General features: G+C 42.7%; 4 protein-coding genes across 4 annotated transcripts; 2 read left to right on the top strand and 2 right to left on the bottom strand.

Moving 5' to 3' along the window:
• Window positions 1–11: 11 nt before the first annotated feature.
• Window positions 12–1593, bottom strand: LOC6592124. Its single transcript, XM_026989453.1, is given in 6 exon segments — window positions 12–196; window positions 264–589; window positions 591–642; window positions 881–997; window positions 1059–1234; window positions 1315–1593. Coding segments are annotated over 6 exon segments (1071 nt in total). The 3' UTR covers window positions 12–75.
• Window positions 1594–3147: 1554 nt separating this feature from the next.
• LOC6592123 lies at window positions 3148–7552 on the bottom strand. The gene is made up of 4 exons (XM_026989388.1): window positions 7244–7552; window positions 6965–7176; window positions 3385–3495; window positions 3148–3331 (listed from the first exon to the last, which is right to left on the bottom strand). Exons 1-4 carry the CDS (start codon window positions 7550–7552, stop codon window positions 3148–3150), a joined length of 816 nt encoding a protein of 271 aa, XP_026845189.1.
• Window positions 7553–7867: 315 nt separating this feature from the next.
• On the top strand, window positions 7868–8973 carry LOC6592122 (F-box only protein 11). The gene is made up of 3 exons (XM_002016793.2): window positions 7868–8050; window positions 8120–8640; window positions 8706–8973. The coding sequence occupies exons 1-3, from the start codon at window positions 7868–7870 to the stop codon at window positions 8971–8973; spliced, it is 972 nt and encodes a 323-aa protein (XP_002016829.2).
• Window positions 8974–9829: 856 nt separating this feature from the next.
• Window positions 9830–10768, top strand: LOC6592002. The gene is made up of 3 exons (XM_002016791.2): window positions 9830–10091; window positions 10154–10362; window positions 10415–10768. Exons 1-3 carry the CDS (start codon window positions 9879–9881, stop codon window positions 10725–10727), a joined length of 735 nt encoding a protein of 244 aa, XP_002016827.1. The 5' UTR covers window positions 9830–9878; the 3' UTR covers window positions 10728–10768.
• Window positions 10769–15124: the final 4356 nt, after the last annotated feature.

The following is a 15124-nucleotide window of genomic DNA, read 5'->3' as shown; positions in this document are numbered from 1 at the left end:
ATCCAATTCAATCTCAGTTGTTGTTTATTTTTGAAAGCAAAAGGAAACAAATCCATATGGTAGGTATAGATGTAGTTAAACATCATCCGTGTAGGGGGAAATGCTGTCAAAGCTCAATGGGCAGTGGCTATGCATGATTTGTTCGCAGTTCTCCTCGCGCAGATGCGGCATATGACGCTTTTCGTGTTCGTCCAGGCTGAAATGGTATTAGAGTTGTGTAGAAGATAGCTATAGTCGTTGGCAAATCAGAGTCTGAAACTTACGTAAAGACATATTTTAAAAGCTTAAAGAGAAATCCCTGACCATGATCCCCGGCCAGAGCCGTGCAATAGGCCTTCAGTACACACGCCCGCCCATCGAAGCCACTCCGATCGATTAGCTCGTGGAGCAGCTCATAGGTGTCTCTTCTAAAGGGTCGATTCTCACGCTTAACCAGCACTGGGGTATTGGCCCTAAAGCCGTAGCCATGCGCCCAGACAATGGGCGAGGCGATCACATTGTTCTTGGCATTCACGCGGAACTTGATGGAAAAATGGGAAAAGCGTTTCGGTATAAGCAACGAGCGATTGCCCAGATTAAATATTTGAGTTACCCACAAATATGCGAGTGGTTTCTATTATATCCAGGTATCTTTTTGCCCTGCTGCGGGGCATGGTAGAATTATGTTCTAGTCCCGCGGCTATGGAGAGCAAGGTGAGAAGGAGGTACAACCGAAGCGTGCACATTGTAACCGATGCAAGAACTCAACTAACGGGGAAACGGAGCCCCCAAGAGCCCCTCGTTGATGTCATAAAAATGGAAACTGACTGTGTCTCGGGAAGTAGTTATCACTAAGGTGTTAATTAAAAAGAGATGGACGAACTCACTCTCTGGCACTCACCTGAATACCAATTTGAGAAGCTTGAAGAGCATGCCGCTCTTCTGCTCCGACTTGTCCACATCGAGAACGGCCGTGCAAAAGGACTTCAGCATACAGGCCCGACCATCGAATCCATGGCTGAGAGGGAGTGGGAACTCAATTACAGTGGAGTCAACTAGCCAACTAACACAGAACTTACCCATCCAGAGCAGTCTCCAGTTTCGAGAATAAATCCCGCTTAAAGAGGCGAAAGAAGACGGCATTATCCTTTTTCTGCTCCTCGATTGACGGGAAGGGATAATTGGTGCGGAAGCCATAGCCATAGGCGTACAACGTATTGATTGTCAGCAGAGTGTTCTTCCCATTGGTGCGCCACTGCAAAGAACACAGAGAACTCGTATGATTAGGGGGCCAATTAAAATGGGATTCCTTTTCAGACAGTGGATAAAACGCACCGACATACGGGATCCCTTGCTGAACTGAAGATATCGCTTGCCACGTCGCAGTATCCTCGTCCCATTGTTGGCCAGCAGCAGGCTAGGGCTGGAGTCGGGGCTCGAGTTGTCATAATGCATGTCAAAGCTGTTCTCGTTGTGCTCCCTGTACCTGGACCCGGTCATGGAGGCTTCAGCAAGCCCATCAAAATTGTCAACCTTGTGACTGACAGCCGAGCAGGTTGAAAACTGTTGAACCATCAGCAGGAGGAGTGGCACTGCGAGCTGCAGCATCAGCATTGTTGCTGCGGAAGTCCATGCTGACAGATGCGTCATCGAGATGAACTTGATTGGGCTGTGTGTAGCACTAATTAATACTATTGATCCCTGGCAGAATTTCTCTAAAATATCTTCAATTTGGCTTTAGTAATTGCTGTTCACATTTCAACTCTGAGCTCTGATTCGTTCTGCTTTCGAGTCCCGCTTCTGACCAGTTCCCTCAGGCTACTGATATCAGCTCGGACATATTCAATCTGCCCGACAAAAATACAAAAACCAGTATAAGAACCAGGCACATGGGGAGAAGGTGGAGGTGACCATTGAAACAAACAAACAAACGAGGAAAGAACGTGAAGTATTCTATGTGTTTATTGGTGGCGTTGCTTATTTATTTATTGCTCCGTGTGGTCTGGTGACATCTCGTGTCTTCTCCATTTATGTCTCCAGACTTCACACCACTTCTGTTTTGCTCTGATTTGGAATTCTAGTTCTGGACATGACATTTACTTGTTAACACTTTTTCTCCATTTTTTCTAGAATTGCTGCTGCTCGTGCTGACGCTTGTTGACGTCCACAATTTTCCCGTTTACCAACCTAAACGGGGCTAAAGCAGCGCTAAGGGGGTGCGGTTGATGGAAAAATGTGTGAACTCTTTGTAGCACTCGAAAGGCTGAGAAGAGTCGACAAAAACTACAAGGATGTACATATCTTTTTGGTTGTGCTTTATTTTAAGTGGTCAATAAATTATTCAATTCAATGTAATATTATTTGATTGATATGCATCTTTCATTTATAAATAAAACCATATTGTATAATGGCGGTAAAACGGTTTATATTTATTTTGTATATAATTCAAGTAATATAATAATAATTTGCTTATGAGTTTCGAGACAGCATTAGACACACAAAATTACAATAGATTTATCTCAAAAACATTCTCATATTTTCATTGACCAAATTCCTCTTGTACTCGTATTTCCAGAATCTCTAAACTCATTTTTCATAGAGCAGCAGCAGCATCATCATTAAAATGCAATCTTTCAAAGTCGGATTTCGTCTATTGGACGATTAATGCGTACCCATATTTCTAAAAGCCACAAAATGCAGCAGTCCTGGAGCAATAGTCGTTAAAATGTTCCCACACCGCCTCGAGCTCACAAATGCTGAGAAATCTTCCAAGTCTGTTGATTGAATAAAACTTTTGGCAGCTCGGTAGGGAAAAAGCCAACAAAGTTTGCCAAACGTATTTTTATTTCTTTTCAATTAAAGTCCGTCAGGAAGCCGGAATGATGATAATGATGAGGAGCAGGAGGTGCCAACAGGACTGACACACACATCAGTCTCACAGACAACATCAATTCCTTTCCCGGGGCGCCGGTAGAGCCAGCAGCTGTGACAAAGGAGATGGAGGATGGCAGGTGAGGCCAAGTTGCAGCTGAGGAAAAGATATATGAAGTGCCATTTTTTAACAGGGCTCAACAAGTGCTCGCCAGTCCCCTCACTCCCAGACAGAGGCTAACCGGAGTGGACACTTAAGAATAATTTGATGGGGAACATTTTTAAGTATCGCACAATTTATTGGGCATAATAATTTTTCGGTGGCGTCGTGTATTTGCCAAAGGCCAATTCTAGCAGAGAAAAGTGACAGTCGTACTGGGCGGCGCAGTCATCGAGGTGGGCCTGGCGATAGGCCTTATCATAGTGAACGATATCCGAGTTCTCGTGCAGTTCCCGTGTGAAAATTCGCTGCTTCGGCAGGCTATAAAACAAATTATATTACACAGAGTCTTGAGGTGTATCAGCTTAGATTACCTGAATATCGTGCGTAGCATCTCACCGACCATGTTCATCTTTGTTCGCTGAAAGTACTGACGACTCTCGCAGAGGGTACGCAAGACGCAATCACGGCCATTGTAACCCATGCTACAATATGGGAAAACGAAACATATGAATTATTTATATTATAAAGAGGAAACAAGAAAGAAAGTATAATTATAAATGAACCACAACGAAAGGTAAAACAAAGACAGGGTATATATGCAGGCTTCCCGTACTTATCCACAATTGTCTCGATCTTCTGATAGATCATACTCCGGGAGCGTCGTCGAAGCACAGCCGGTGCCACGGGATGCGTTGAGAAGCCGTGCAAATGCTGCAACACCCAAGTGGTGTTGGGCAAATCATAGGCCACGCCCCAGTTGATGCCGAAACTGTTGTATGCATAGTAGGGATTGCCGATGATGCCCACCGTGAAGCAGACAGCAACCTGACCAGGGACAAAGTAACAAACTGTTGTCGGTGGGTGCATGTATATATGGATATAGGTACATATGTATGTATGGATGGATATGGATGGGAATGACACATACGGAAAACGAGGAGCCCTCGGGAAAGCTGAGATAACGCTTCGGACGACTGAGGGCTCGTCGCCAGCGTTGGTGGTGCAACAGCTGAGAGGATGGAGTCGGGTTGTCTGCCATGGCGGTTGCACGTTCCATCATAGTCATCAATGTTGGCGGCGGCCATAAATCATGGGTGACATTGCCAGGAGCCAGCAAGGGACCCAGACTCAGACCCAGAGCAGAAGTCGAGGGCGTTGCATTTGTCGGTGCAATTAAATCGTAAATCAAAAACTTTGCAACAATTAAACGATAATTAAACAATGCGGAGTGCGCGTAAATCATGACAAAGCTACGTAGCACGTGCCGTTTGCCTTGCAGCTCGAAAAGCGACTGAAAACTGCACTCAAGCCGAGACGATGGATGGGCCCGAGACAGACCTGACAGGGAGAAGCGGCGCTCTGGCTCTGGCTCTGGCTCTGGCAGTGGAAGTAAAATTGGCAAAGTGCAAATGTGTCAATTGTCAGTTAACGTTTAGAATGCTCTTGCAGACACTTGCAGCAGTCACGTTTACAATAAACACAGCCACACAGCCATACAGCGGGTGTGAAGGCGAAGGCCCTGTTGTTTGGGCAGGAAGGAAAGCCCCAGGCCCGAGCCCAGGCATGTGCTGCACCTTAATTGAATTGCCTGCACCTGAACCTGTCGATGCCATGCAAAAGGTCGAACTGCCTGTGCCACGGCGATGACAAAGATCGATGGCCGTGGCAGGGAATTGAGTTGGCTCCTACTTTGCCGTTCATATTTGCTAACTGAACTGCCAACAGTCTTTATGAGATTGCCATGGCCTCATAATAAACCGATTCTCTTATGCACTAAGGCACTCGCAAATGCATACGAGTAAGTGAAGGCACGACAGGCACCACGAAAGTATATTACTCATAAAAGTGATCACAGATCTTCGGGGAAGAACGTGTACTAAGTTTAATGACTATGTTTTTATAGAATTAGCAATGAAAAAATGCAGTATGAGCTATATTTTTACGATACGAGTATCAGTTATGTTTCATGGAATTCTTTCGCAAACTTGCTTCTTATATGGTATATTCATTTCTCAGTGTAGTATATGTTTATATGTGTAACAGCATAAGTATGCTGTTTAATTTCCTAAGGAGATTCCATTCATAGCCTGGCAAAAACTTTTCACCCTTCCCCAGCGAGTTGTGGCATTGCGGCTGTGCGACTGTGCGACTGTGCGACTGTCAACTTCAATGTTGCGGTCGGGGTGAACAAACAAACAAACAACTTCATTAACCCCATAGGGCATACATCCAATACACATATCCTACACACTCCCACTCATGTGTACGGGTATGGCGTGTATATACACATCGGATAGAGGCAATTGAGGCCAGGCCCCGCTTAGCTGACCCATTAGAGGGAAAAGCGCTCGTCAGGGCAGAGGGAAAGAGCGAAAAGTCAGTGGGGAAAATGGCATGGCATCAGGCATCAGGCATCAATTGTGGGACGACGCTAAGCAAAACAGACAATCGAAAAGCGAAACCAATCGAGGGAAAACAATCATGAAACACAAGACGGAACAGAAGACACCGAAAATCCTCGACACGTGAATCAAGGCGATGGGAGCCGTGTTAAGGTCAAAACCAAAGCCGGATGAGAATGCGGATGAGAATATGGATGAGGATGCGTACACATATGAAGATGGGAACGAAGGACAAAGTTGGGGCAGAGGCAAGGCAGGGCAAGACAAGTCAAAGGCAAAGGCAAAGGCAAATATGGTAACTTTTTGACGACCACTTGAAGCTTAGCAGGGCTCTGAAATTGACGCTTAAATTCGAACAAGGCTCAAGTCCTTTGATTACCATGACAATGCCTGTCACTGTCACTGTATCTGTGAGAGCGGATATGCGGTTGTGCGGGTGAAATGGGTGTGTGGTTGAGTTTGCCGTGTCGCTTGTTGATAAGACATTTTACAGATTGCAGATAGTTTAACATGGCCCGCAACATAGCTCTCCTCTCCCCAATTATGGCCTAATTTGTTATGCATTTTTCGAGCATTGGCCTCAAAGTTAAAGTTGCCGAACCGCAGGAAGACAGACTCTGACTCTGATAGTCCTCGCCCCTACGGATATTAAACTATTTCCGAAGCATACAAAAAGCCAATTTAAATGCTAATATAAAATACCAACATTTTATTATTATGCCAAGAGCACGCACCCCCTCTCCCTCTCCGGCACAGGGTGGAGCAGGACAGCAGACGGGTAGGGACAACGACCACTTCGGGTGCGAAGTTTTCTTGGTCGCACTGTGCGTGATAAGCCAAGTGGCTTGGCTGATTTTGGCACAGACACTCCCCCAAAGAGGCAGTCGGTGAGTGGAACATAAGGGGGGCTGGGGGTCTGCCACTTGAAGCATGTAAAGTATCCACATATGGGTGGGGGTACGGGTACATGCCCATACATCTATGTATATGTATGTACGATTGCCCGTATATATGTACATTTGGTTTCGGAAATATAAGACAGTTGGATGTAGTAAAATAACTTTACTTAATGCTTTATATTTCTAGGTCTATAAAATCGAATGATTCATTCCATATACTGGCAAAGCTGTAGTTAACAAATGATTATATTTTTTTAATTAAATAAGTATTTGATCAATGATTGAATAATGAGGTATATACTTGGGTGTATAGGAATAGCATATATCCAAACAATATTATATAAAGAAAAAACTGAAGGCTTGATGACTAATTTATTCACTTGTATCTCGGCTAGAGATTACTTATACCAAAGACAGTATAAATAGTAGTAAAACGCCCAAACATGTCTATGGTGCCCGATTTTTTTGACTGTCTCTTGAGCTTAAAATTGTATACAAAAGCCAGAAGAGAGCTCTTAAAAGCCAGTCCAAACATTCAAATACGAAATCTGAGAACAAAATTTTCTGACAATTTTCACACACAAGAACTTGAGATAATTTCCCTCAAATCTCATGAATGACCAGAGCTAGAGCTGATGACCCACACTCACCTGTCTATCATTGTCTCCAGTCGACTGTAGAGCTCACGTCGGTGTCTGCGTTTGATTTGTGCTTTGGCCGATTTCTTTGTGGTCCAGCCATGGGCATTCTGCAGGACCCATGTGACATTGGGCAGGTCGTAGGCAACGCCCCAATTGATGCCCAGACTGAGATATAGCAAGTTGGGGTTGCCGATAACACCGGTGGTGAGACAGACAGCGGCCTAAATGTTGTCGGAAATACATATTTGATTTAATGTCGGACTCCAAAGCTTCAGCCAGGGGACTCACCGATGCTGATGAACCCACGGGAAAGGCCACAAAGCGTTTGCCTCTCGAGAGTTTGCGCTGTGACGATAAAGCAGCATGTGGTGTCAGTGGGTCCTGTCCCAGCTCCAGCTCTAGCTCTTGTTCCAGTTCCCGTCCTTGGGTGATGAGTCCTGGCGGAGTCAGCGTGACATTGTTGACTTTGCCGGCTTCGTGACTTGTTGTCGATAGCAGCGGCGGGGCAAAAACATGCAGAACATCGTTCTTGGACTGACTTTGGCATTGGCCCAAGAAAAATGCTGTGAGCAGTAGCTTCGGCCAAGTTGTAGACATTTTTCCAACTGATTTGAAGTTTTTGGCCATCGATTTCGACGGCCATCCGCCGATTTTTGTTCCTATTTCTTTGTTTTATCGTTCTATCAAAATGCCAAGTTGTTAATTTAATTATAACTTGGCCAGCTGACCCCATTCCGCGTCGCGGGCCCAACTAATGTCTTAGCCAAACAGTGGCTGGCATTGCGGTCAAGCCATGATTCCGTAACAAATTGAACAGCCACGCGAACCGGCCACTGTTCCATTCTGGAGTTTAGCGTCGATCCGGTGGATGTCCGTTTCTTTAGTTCTTCGGTAGGCATCGCTGTGTTCGCTATGGAAAATCGAAACTGGTTGAGATTGGTCCTCGCCAGCTTTCTGCTGGCTCTGGTCTGCGCGGAGTCTCAGCCCAGCTCCAATGCTACGTCCAGCAATGGCTTCACCTACATGCAGGAGAAGACCCATTTCTTGCACCGCCAGAAACGTTGGCTCACCTTTGAGCTGGGCTCGTCTTTAACGGTAAGATAAATATGTTTTAGCTTTTAAAATAATAAATTAATTATTTATATGCGTATCTTTGGCTTAAAGATTACAGCCAATTGTGCCAAGGCCATTCTAGAGACAATACCCAAAGGACTGCTTTGGTTGGCAGAGGCTACGAGTATCTACGAGCTACCTGCGGCAATTGAGGATTGGATACCGCGTCGGGTGGGGAAACCAAAAGTAAAACCAGCACCACCACTACCGCCGCCACCTCCTCCTCCTCCACCCCCGCCTCCACCTCCACCACCACCCTCAACAGAATTTGCTTTGCAACCGCAAACTGTTGTGGTGCCCCTTAGTCCGTCGGATCCCATACAGTCGTTCTACTTTGCCTATCCGCAAGGGATTCCCACAGAGAACCGGCGCAAGTCCTTTACCCATCAAGTGCAGGCCGGCTGCCCGGCTTCGCATCTGGTCAAGGATGTGTATGGCACCTTCTACTGCCGGCCATCGGCCATGTCCAGACGCTTGCGACGCGAACTCCAGAGAAATGGCGCCCATGTGGTGAACGAGAGTCAGAGTCCGCATGGAATGCTCTTCGACATGGTCACTCTGTTGTCCACCATGTAAGCGGGCTATATCGAACCTCTCCACTCTCCCCCTAACTGAATTTTTTTCCTCCTTTTGGCAGGTATAATTACCAGCCAAATTACTGCATCATGCGGACGCTGTGCGAGGCCCGTCTTCTGCTGGCTCCCCCGGGCCTGACGCTCTTCCACGATATATTCCGCATAATGCTGCGCTACGTACATCCGGAGATTGCCCATAAACCGAAATACAGGGAGGCCTTCACCGCCGGACACTCGCTTCACGAATGCGCCAGTCTGTATGGACCACACTGTCGTCAAAGTTTTTTGCTGCTCTTAACGGAACCATTTCGCGAGAAAAATGACCGTTGATTAAATAAAAATCGGAATAAGGCAAACCAAAAATATAAATGAATTTATTGGATGCGGATGGAGCGCATAGCTCTCCGGGCAACAGGACTCCAGTTCATGGGTTATAAGAAATTGTAATTGTATTAAAATCGATATTCTCTCACATAGAAGCAAAATAAATTTGGCAAAGGAAATACAAAAATGTATGACAGAAAAAATTATATTTTATTGCGTGTCAGGCCAAAAAGTGGAATCGAAATTAAGTAAATACCCAGAAGTGACATTTTTATTGACACTATTTTCGACCAATTTTTGTGCCCTACCATGCAGAATGGATTTGATATGTGTTCTATGGAAAATAAAATATATTTTATACGACAAATATGGTTAAAGAATTCTTTTTTTTCAGTTTTAAGATTCTTGAAGAATTCTTTATTACAAATGCTACCAACTCGTAGATTAAAATCAGCAGGGGCTTCCACAACTGATTGGTCGAACTGGAAGTGCAGTTCCCTTCATGCGCATTGCTCTCTGGATTCCCGTGCTTTATATTTCATAATTTGTATTATTTGCTTTTGACTTTACAACGCTGACAATTGGACTGGAAATGGAAACAAAACAAGAGAATTTCCCGATGTTGACATATGTAAAATTTACATGCTACTGCAATCAGTGCATGCCGTATTGACAGCAGGAGAACAGTTGCGCCGTCCCCGCTCCCAGAGGGTAAGCGGAAAGGCAGTGTGAATGGAAAAACCTGTTAAGACCAGTCCCCTGTGTGAGAGAGAGTTGGCAGACACCCGCTAATCAGGGCCATCAACATGGTACTTGAGCTAATAAGCCGATAACGGGGAGCACACTGCCCCACGAAACCAATTTGAATCGGTCAATGAGTTTAGTTTCAAACAGAACGCGGTGCCGACAAAATGAGGCGCCTCTCAACGACTTACCACTTCAATCTGCTTGTATTATATCTCCTGGCACTGGGGCAGGTGCGAGTGCGAGTACAGGCGGAGGCTCAAACAAAGAATCTGGATCAATCACTGGCTCTGACAGGTGCAAATGCCACGCAGGTGGAGGCCAAAGTTCTGCGCCGACACAAACGCTATCTGGCATTTCCGGATGGTTCATCGGTTTCGGTGTGAGTGTGTGCGGGTGTCAAGGACCTCCGACAGCTTACTAATCTTTTTTGTGTTTGCAGGCGGCCATTTGCATGACGATCGGCATGATTGGCAACCCCGACGTGGACTTTCTCAGCTGGGCGGTCAACTGGGGCGTCGCCTACGATCTACCCAATCGTGAGTGGGTGGTCCAGCATGCCCATGGCCTGAACGCAACCCTGGCGAAGGACGTTATCAAGCGCCGCTCGCGACGCGCCTTCTACGATGAAGTACAGTCCATCTTCAATAAGTGAGTATGCTGTATAATTCATGGATCTCATTTGGTAATACTCTTCATTCAGCATGGGCTTTAATGGGCACTCCTGTGTGGCCAGAGCTCTCTGCGAGAGTGCCAGATTCATGTTGCCCCAGGAACAGCGGGGCAACATGCTCCAGGAGCTGGTCCGCACTGTCTTTAGCCTGCCCTCGACGCCAGTGGAAGCCCAAGAGCCCCAGGCCCATCACCAGTATGATCGCATCTACCGCCGTTCCAAACGATCTTCGAAGGAGTGCCACGAAATCTATCCGGGGTGCCAATTTTCCCTTCTGGCTCTGGCTTTGGGCAAGTACATGGCCGCCACTACAACCAAGTTGAGTGCCTTTAATTTTATGTGAATTTGTTGTAAGCAAAGATACGCTATTCGACTGAGAAAATAAAACATAGCTTTTGACTGAAACATCAATGGATCGAATACTACCAGAAGTGATTCAGGGATATGATTTCGATTCATTTCACCCTGTGGTTTGTCCCTTATTATTCGAATTAAGCTCCGATTTCTACCATTTAGCTGGAGTGTCCTTATATCAAATAAATCTATAGTTTATGGTTACTTCTCTGCGTCACTAAGCAAAATTATGGAATCAGATTATACCTCTCACAAGATATCGTGAAATATAGCCCAAGAGTTTGACTGACAAGTTTCTAATACTTTCACCAACAGTTCGCTTTTCCCTTCCCATTTTTGCCCGTCTCCATATTGAAAAGGCTGTTGAGATTTTTTTTAAAACAAATTATTTCATTCTTCTTTATTTAATAACGCGTAACATTTATTTATATATTAATTGTTTTCTTTTTTATGTTTTGTTGTCGTTTTTTAAATTGTTTTCAATTTTAGTGTTATTCATTCGCAATTGTTGCTATTATTTCCATTTGTTCTTGCATTTAGCATAGGTTTTGTTTTGTTTTATTTAGTGTCTTATATTTAAGTTTTGAATGCGTTCGTTCTTTTCATTTCCCTTTTTTAAATTGTTTGTGTTAACATATTTTATTCTAGCATTTTTTGTTAATAATTTTTTGTTGGATTTTTTTTGTTTGCTTGTTAATTTTGATCAAGTTTTTCTTTTAGTATTTGAATTCTCAATGTCTGCGCGTGTGTGTAATTGTTGTAGTTGGGTTTTTGTTTGTATGTAATATGTATGTTGTTGGTTTTTGTTGTTCAAGAGAGTTTCGAATATATATTTAATATATATATATAGTATGTATATACTCGTATTCATATTTATGCATGTATTGTTAGGTATTCCTTTGTTTATGTGAAATGTAAATGCAACGTTTTTTTCTTTTTAGATTTAATTTAATTTAATTTGTTTGACACATTTATTTGAAATACTGATGCGCAAATGTTTCTTTAACCATTCGGGTCCAGTTTGCTGTTGCTGTTGCTTTTGCTGTTCTTGCAAGGGTTTGCAGTGTTTCGAAGTTAGCTTAATCTAATTTAGTTCTAACATTGGTTTAGTTTTAGTTTTAGCATTAGTTTAGTTGCAAGTATTTTACACACATCTCGTCGTCATTTCATTCGCACCTTAGCCTACTTACGTTATGAGTTTCCTTGAACTAAATTTTCAATTTAGCTAAGACTGATTCTGGTGTAGAGTTTTAGTGAGCGCTCGGCACGCCTAACTAAAAGTCGATTCCACATATCTACTCGTATATATCTAGATTTTATTTACCGGCTTCATTTACTGCGTATATGTATGCATATTTATTATTCATATATTTTTGTTTTTTGTTTTGTTTTGTTTTGGTTTTGTTTTTTTTTGTTATTCCTTTTTGTCTGAGCAAATATTAGTTAGTTACATATGCCTCCTGACCTGCCTTTCGGCATTTAAGTCGTATCTTTTATCTTTTACATTTAATTGTTGTGGTGTTGTTTTCCCCAGTGAGTTGCAAGATTTTGTAAGATTTACCATTTTGTTTGCTTTTTATAAGTTAAAAATCTTGATGCTAAAATTGTTTTTTTTTTTTGGTTTTTTTTTACGTTTCTTTTGCACTTGAACGAATCGAAAGAAAAATGTACAATACACAAAAAGTTGCAACGGAAGCGCTTACATCTAGCGGCACCTAACAGTTAATACAAAAAATATACATACCCGTGTATATGTATAGTATCTATGTCTATATAAATACCCGTATATATACTATATACTCGTACGTACGCGTATATGTATATAGTTGTTGTTTATCGTTAATATACTCGAGTGGCTTACAGTTTATGAATTTATACATTTGATTTCCGTTTCCTGCCTGCTCGATCGCACACACACGCGCATGCAATGCCATTCACACAGATGCATAAATACGAACATTAGCTACTTGAGTACTTTGATTGTTGGGTGTTGGCTCTATGTGTGTGTGTCTGTGCGGTGTGTGTGGTTGAGTGGATGTGTATCTGTGTTTGGTGTGTCTGGTGCTGCTTGCAAAACTGTGAAGTTTTTGAAAATTCATCTAAACACTCTACTGCTGGAATTGGATGCTGGGAATGAGAGGTCCTCAAATAGGGTTTACGTATTCCTATGTCTGTTTTTTGTTCAGAAATATTTTACAAAAGTCGTGTGTCACTGCTCGATCATACAGGAAAAACATTTCAAATTCGTTTAATTGCATTTGCTGTCATTAATCGTGCTGACGGTAGGGGCATGAGGTGCCTATTGCTGCTCGGACTTGAGTGTTAGTACTTGTATCTGTGTGAGTGTCGAAATTTGTTTTAGTTTTTGTTTTTTTTTTGCTGTTGTTGAAACCGTTTTTAATATAATTAATTTATATGTATGCTTTTGTTGTTTCTTTACGCAAATTGGCTAGTCAAATCGGATGAAAGATTTGTCATTTGTATGTACAAGACGAGCTTCGGTTTTGGCCTGGTTCTAGGGAGGAGAAGTGGATGAAGGTGATGGAGAATTCTAGAAAAGGTGTAATTCATCTATTGTCAGGTACTTGATTAGTTGCTGGGTAACTGAAGGGTGTGTCATAGGGCGAGAGAAGGTGAAAGTCACAGTGGCCTAAAGTGTTATATGCTTCGACCCCTATAGGCTGCTGACCCCTAAAGGTATGCAAATGTTGTGGGCATACATGAATTTGCAGTGCAGTGGCATGTGAGTGTTGCTGTATCTGTGTAAGCGTGTTAATGTGTGGGTGGATGGTACAGTTGTGTTTGTGTGTTCATTTTCTTCTTTTTGATCCGCATTTCTGCATTATCCTACCAGCTCCACAGCGGCTTCCAATTTTTCTGAGTTGTTCTGACTGTTGTTGGTTTTTCTTTAGCAATACGCAGACTTTGATTCTTGTTGTGTTTGCTACAAAAGACGACCTTTGATTGGAAGACATACGATTTTATGTTTTTTGAATCTCAGGGTCAAGCCGCATATATATCAAATACGTCAATTTCTTGATTACACCATAAGTTTTTTTTTGTTTCTCATTCGCTTGGTTTAATATATTTCGTTTAATAACTATTTCTCGTTTAACTAATTATGATTACTGTTAGTGCTAAGTGTGTGGTGGCCTTAAAAATTGTTTTTGGCTAAAATGAAACACGTTTGTGGTTCGAGCGAATGCCCTTGGCGAAGTCAGTGGCAAGTGCATGCTATACGCGTTGAAGGCATCTCTTCAGAAAGGGCATTACATCCTCCTTCAACTACTGCTAGTTTCCAACGACTATTTTTCGCCAAGGGCTTCCCTGTGCTTTATCTAATGCTTTATCCTCTATCAATTTTGTGTGTACACAATTTCGTTGTTTGCTTTAACTGTAATCGGGGAAATGAATTGTACTGCAAATAAATTCTAGTTGCTTGCTGAATGATCGATCGAAGATCACCGATGAATCACCGATGGATCTTACGAGTACGAGTACGACTATGTATACAAGAATGAAATGCTTCAACCATGGATGTTTTGCATCTGTGTTTTCATTTGCTGTGTGTGTATTGTTGGTGTAGGTGTTGGATAGTTTTTTACTATATACAGAGATTTGTTTTTGCTTGCGGTTTTCCTATTTAGTTAGTACTTAGCCACAATGTTAACTTCGAGCACCCTTCTGCAGGTTCCTAGCTTACTGAGTAGTTGATTTGCTGCGCCTAAGTATATCTTTATACTAGATGTATGTACTACTCCACATCGGATCTGCCGAGTGCTTGGATGTGGACACGCTTCAAAAATGTTTTTCACTTAACTAGTTCGTATATCATTTATTACTCATAAATGTATCATGTACAGATACAGATAGAGATACAATAATTGTATATATATTTTATATGTACTTTTTGCATTTCATTTCGTCTTGTTTGTGGCAGTATTTAAATTACACGGTTTCTTCTCATTTATACCTATTTTTTTTTGTTTGTTTAAATTTTTGAAATTTTTTTGTTGTATATCAAGCAGACTAAATATTTAGCTAGAAACCTAAAAGAGTGTGAAAAGCAAAAACACGTTTAAAAAGGCAAATTCAAAATGTTTGACATTATTAGCATAATTTACACTTAAGCGGGATTACTCCCTCGGTTTTTCGATAGGCTAAACTTAATTTATAATTAATTTATTAATTAATATTTCAATGAATTAATGTGGAAATGAACTGTACAACTACGAGTCGGACCCGAGCCGAGCGGTCGATGGTCCGACTCAACGATTGACTGAATGATTGATTGAATTAACGATTGTTTGTCTGTCTGCTTGTCCGTGCGGTGAGTGTGTTTGTGTTGTGTCTCTCCGCCTCTCCTCCACACACACACACGCGGCA

This window comes from Drosophila persimilis, unplaced genomic scaffold (assembly GCF_003286085.1).
Source record: "Drosophila persimilis strain 14011-0111.01,24,50 unplaced genomic scaffold, DperRS2 tig00000000-arrow-pilon, whole genome shotgun sequence".
In the NCBI taxonomy this organism is placed as follows: domain Eukaryota; kingdom Metazoa; phylum Arthropoda; class Insecta; order Diptera; family Drosophilidae; genus Drosophila; species Drosophila persimilis.
Note: the sequence above shows the minus strand (reverse complement) of the source record. Positions and strands in the feature narration are given on the sequence as shown.

Bases quoted from the DNA above. Each gene is read 5' to 3' on its own strand.
- LOC6592122 (XM_002016793.2), top strand. From the start codon at position 7,868: ATGGAAAATCGAAACTGGTTGAGATTGGTCCTCGCCAGCTTTCTGCTG. The intron at 8,051-8,119 runs GTAAGATAAATA...TTTGGCTTAAAG, and splicing joins AGCTGGGCTCGTCTTTAACG to ATTACAGCCAATTGTGCCAA. The intron at 8,641-8,705 runs GTAAGCGGGCTA...TCCTTTTGGCAG, and splicing joins GTCACTCTGTTGTCCACCAT to GTATAATTACCAGCCAAATT.
- LOC6592123 (XM_026989388.1), bottom strand. From the start codon at position 7,552: ATGTCTACAACTTGGCCGAAGCTACTGCTCACAGCATTTTTCTTGGGC. The intron at 7,177-7,243 runs GTGAGTCCCCTG...GACAACATTTAG, and splicing joins CCGTGGGTTCATCAGCATCG to GCCGCTGTCTGTCTCACCAC. The intron at 3,496-6,964 runs GTGAGTGTGGGT...CCCATATTGTAG, and splicing joins CTGGAGACAATGATAGACAG to CATGGGTTACAATGGCCGTG.
- LOC6592002 (XM_002016791.2), top strand. From the start codon at position 9,879: ATGAGGCGCCTCTCAACGACTTACCACTTCAATCTGCTTGTATTATAT. The intron at 10,092-10,153 runs GTGTGAGTGTGT...TTGTGTTTGCAG, and splicing joins CGGATGGTTCATCGGTTTCG to GCGGCCATTTGCATGACGAT. The intron at 10,363-10,414 runs GTGAGTATGCTG...CTCTTCATTCAG, and splicing joins GTACAGTCCATCTTCAATAA to CATGGGCTTTAATGGGCACT.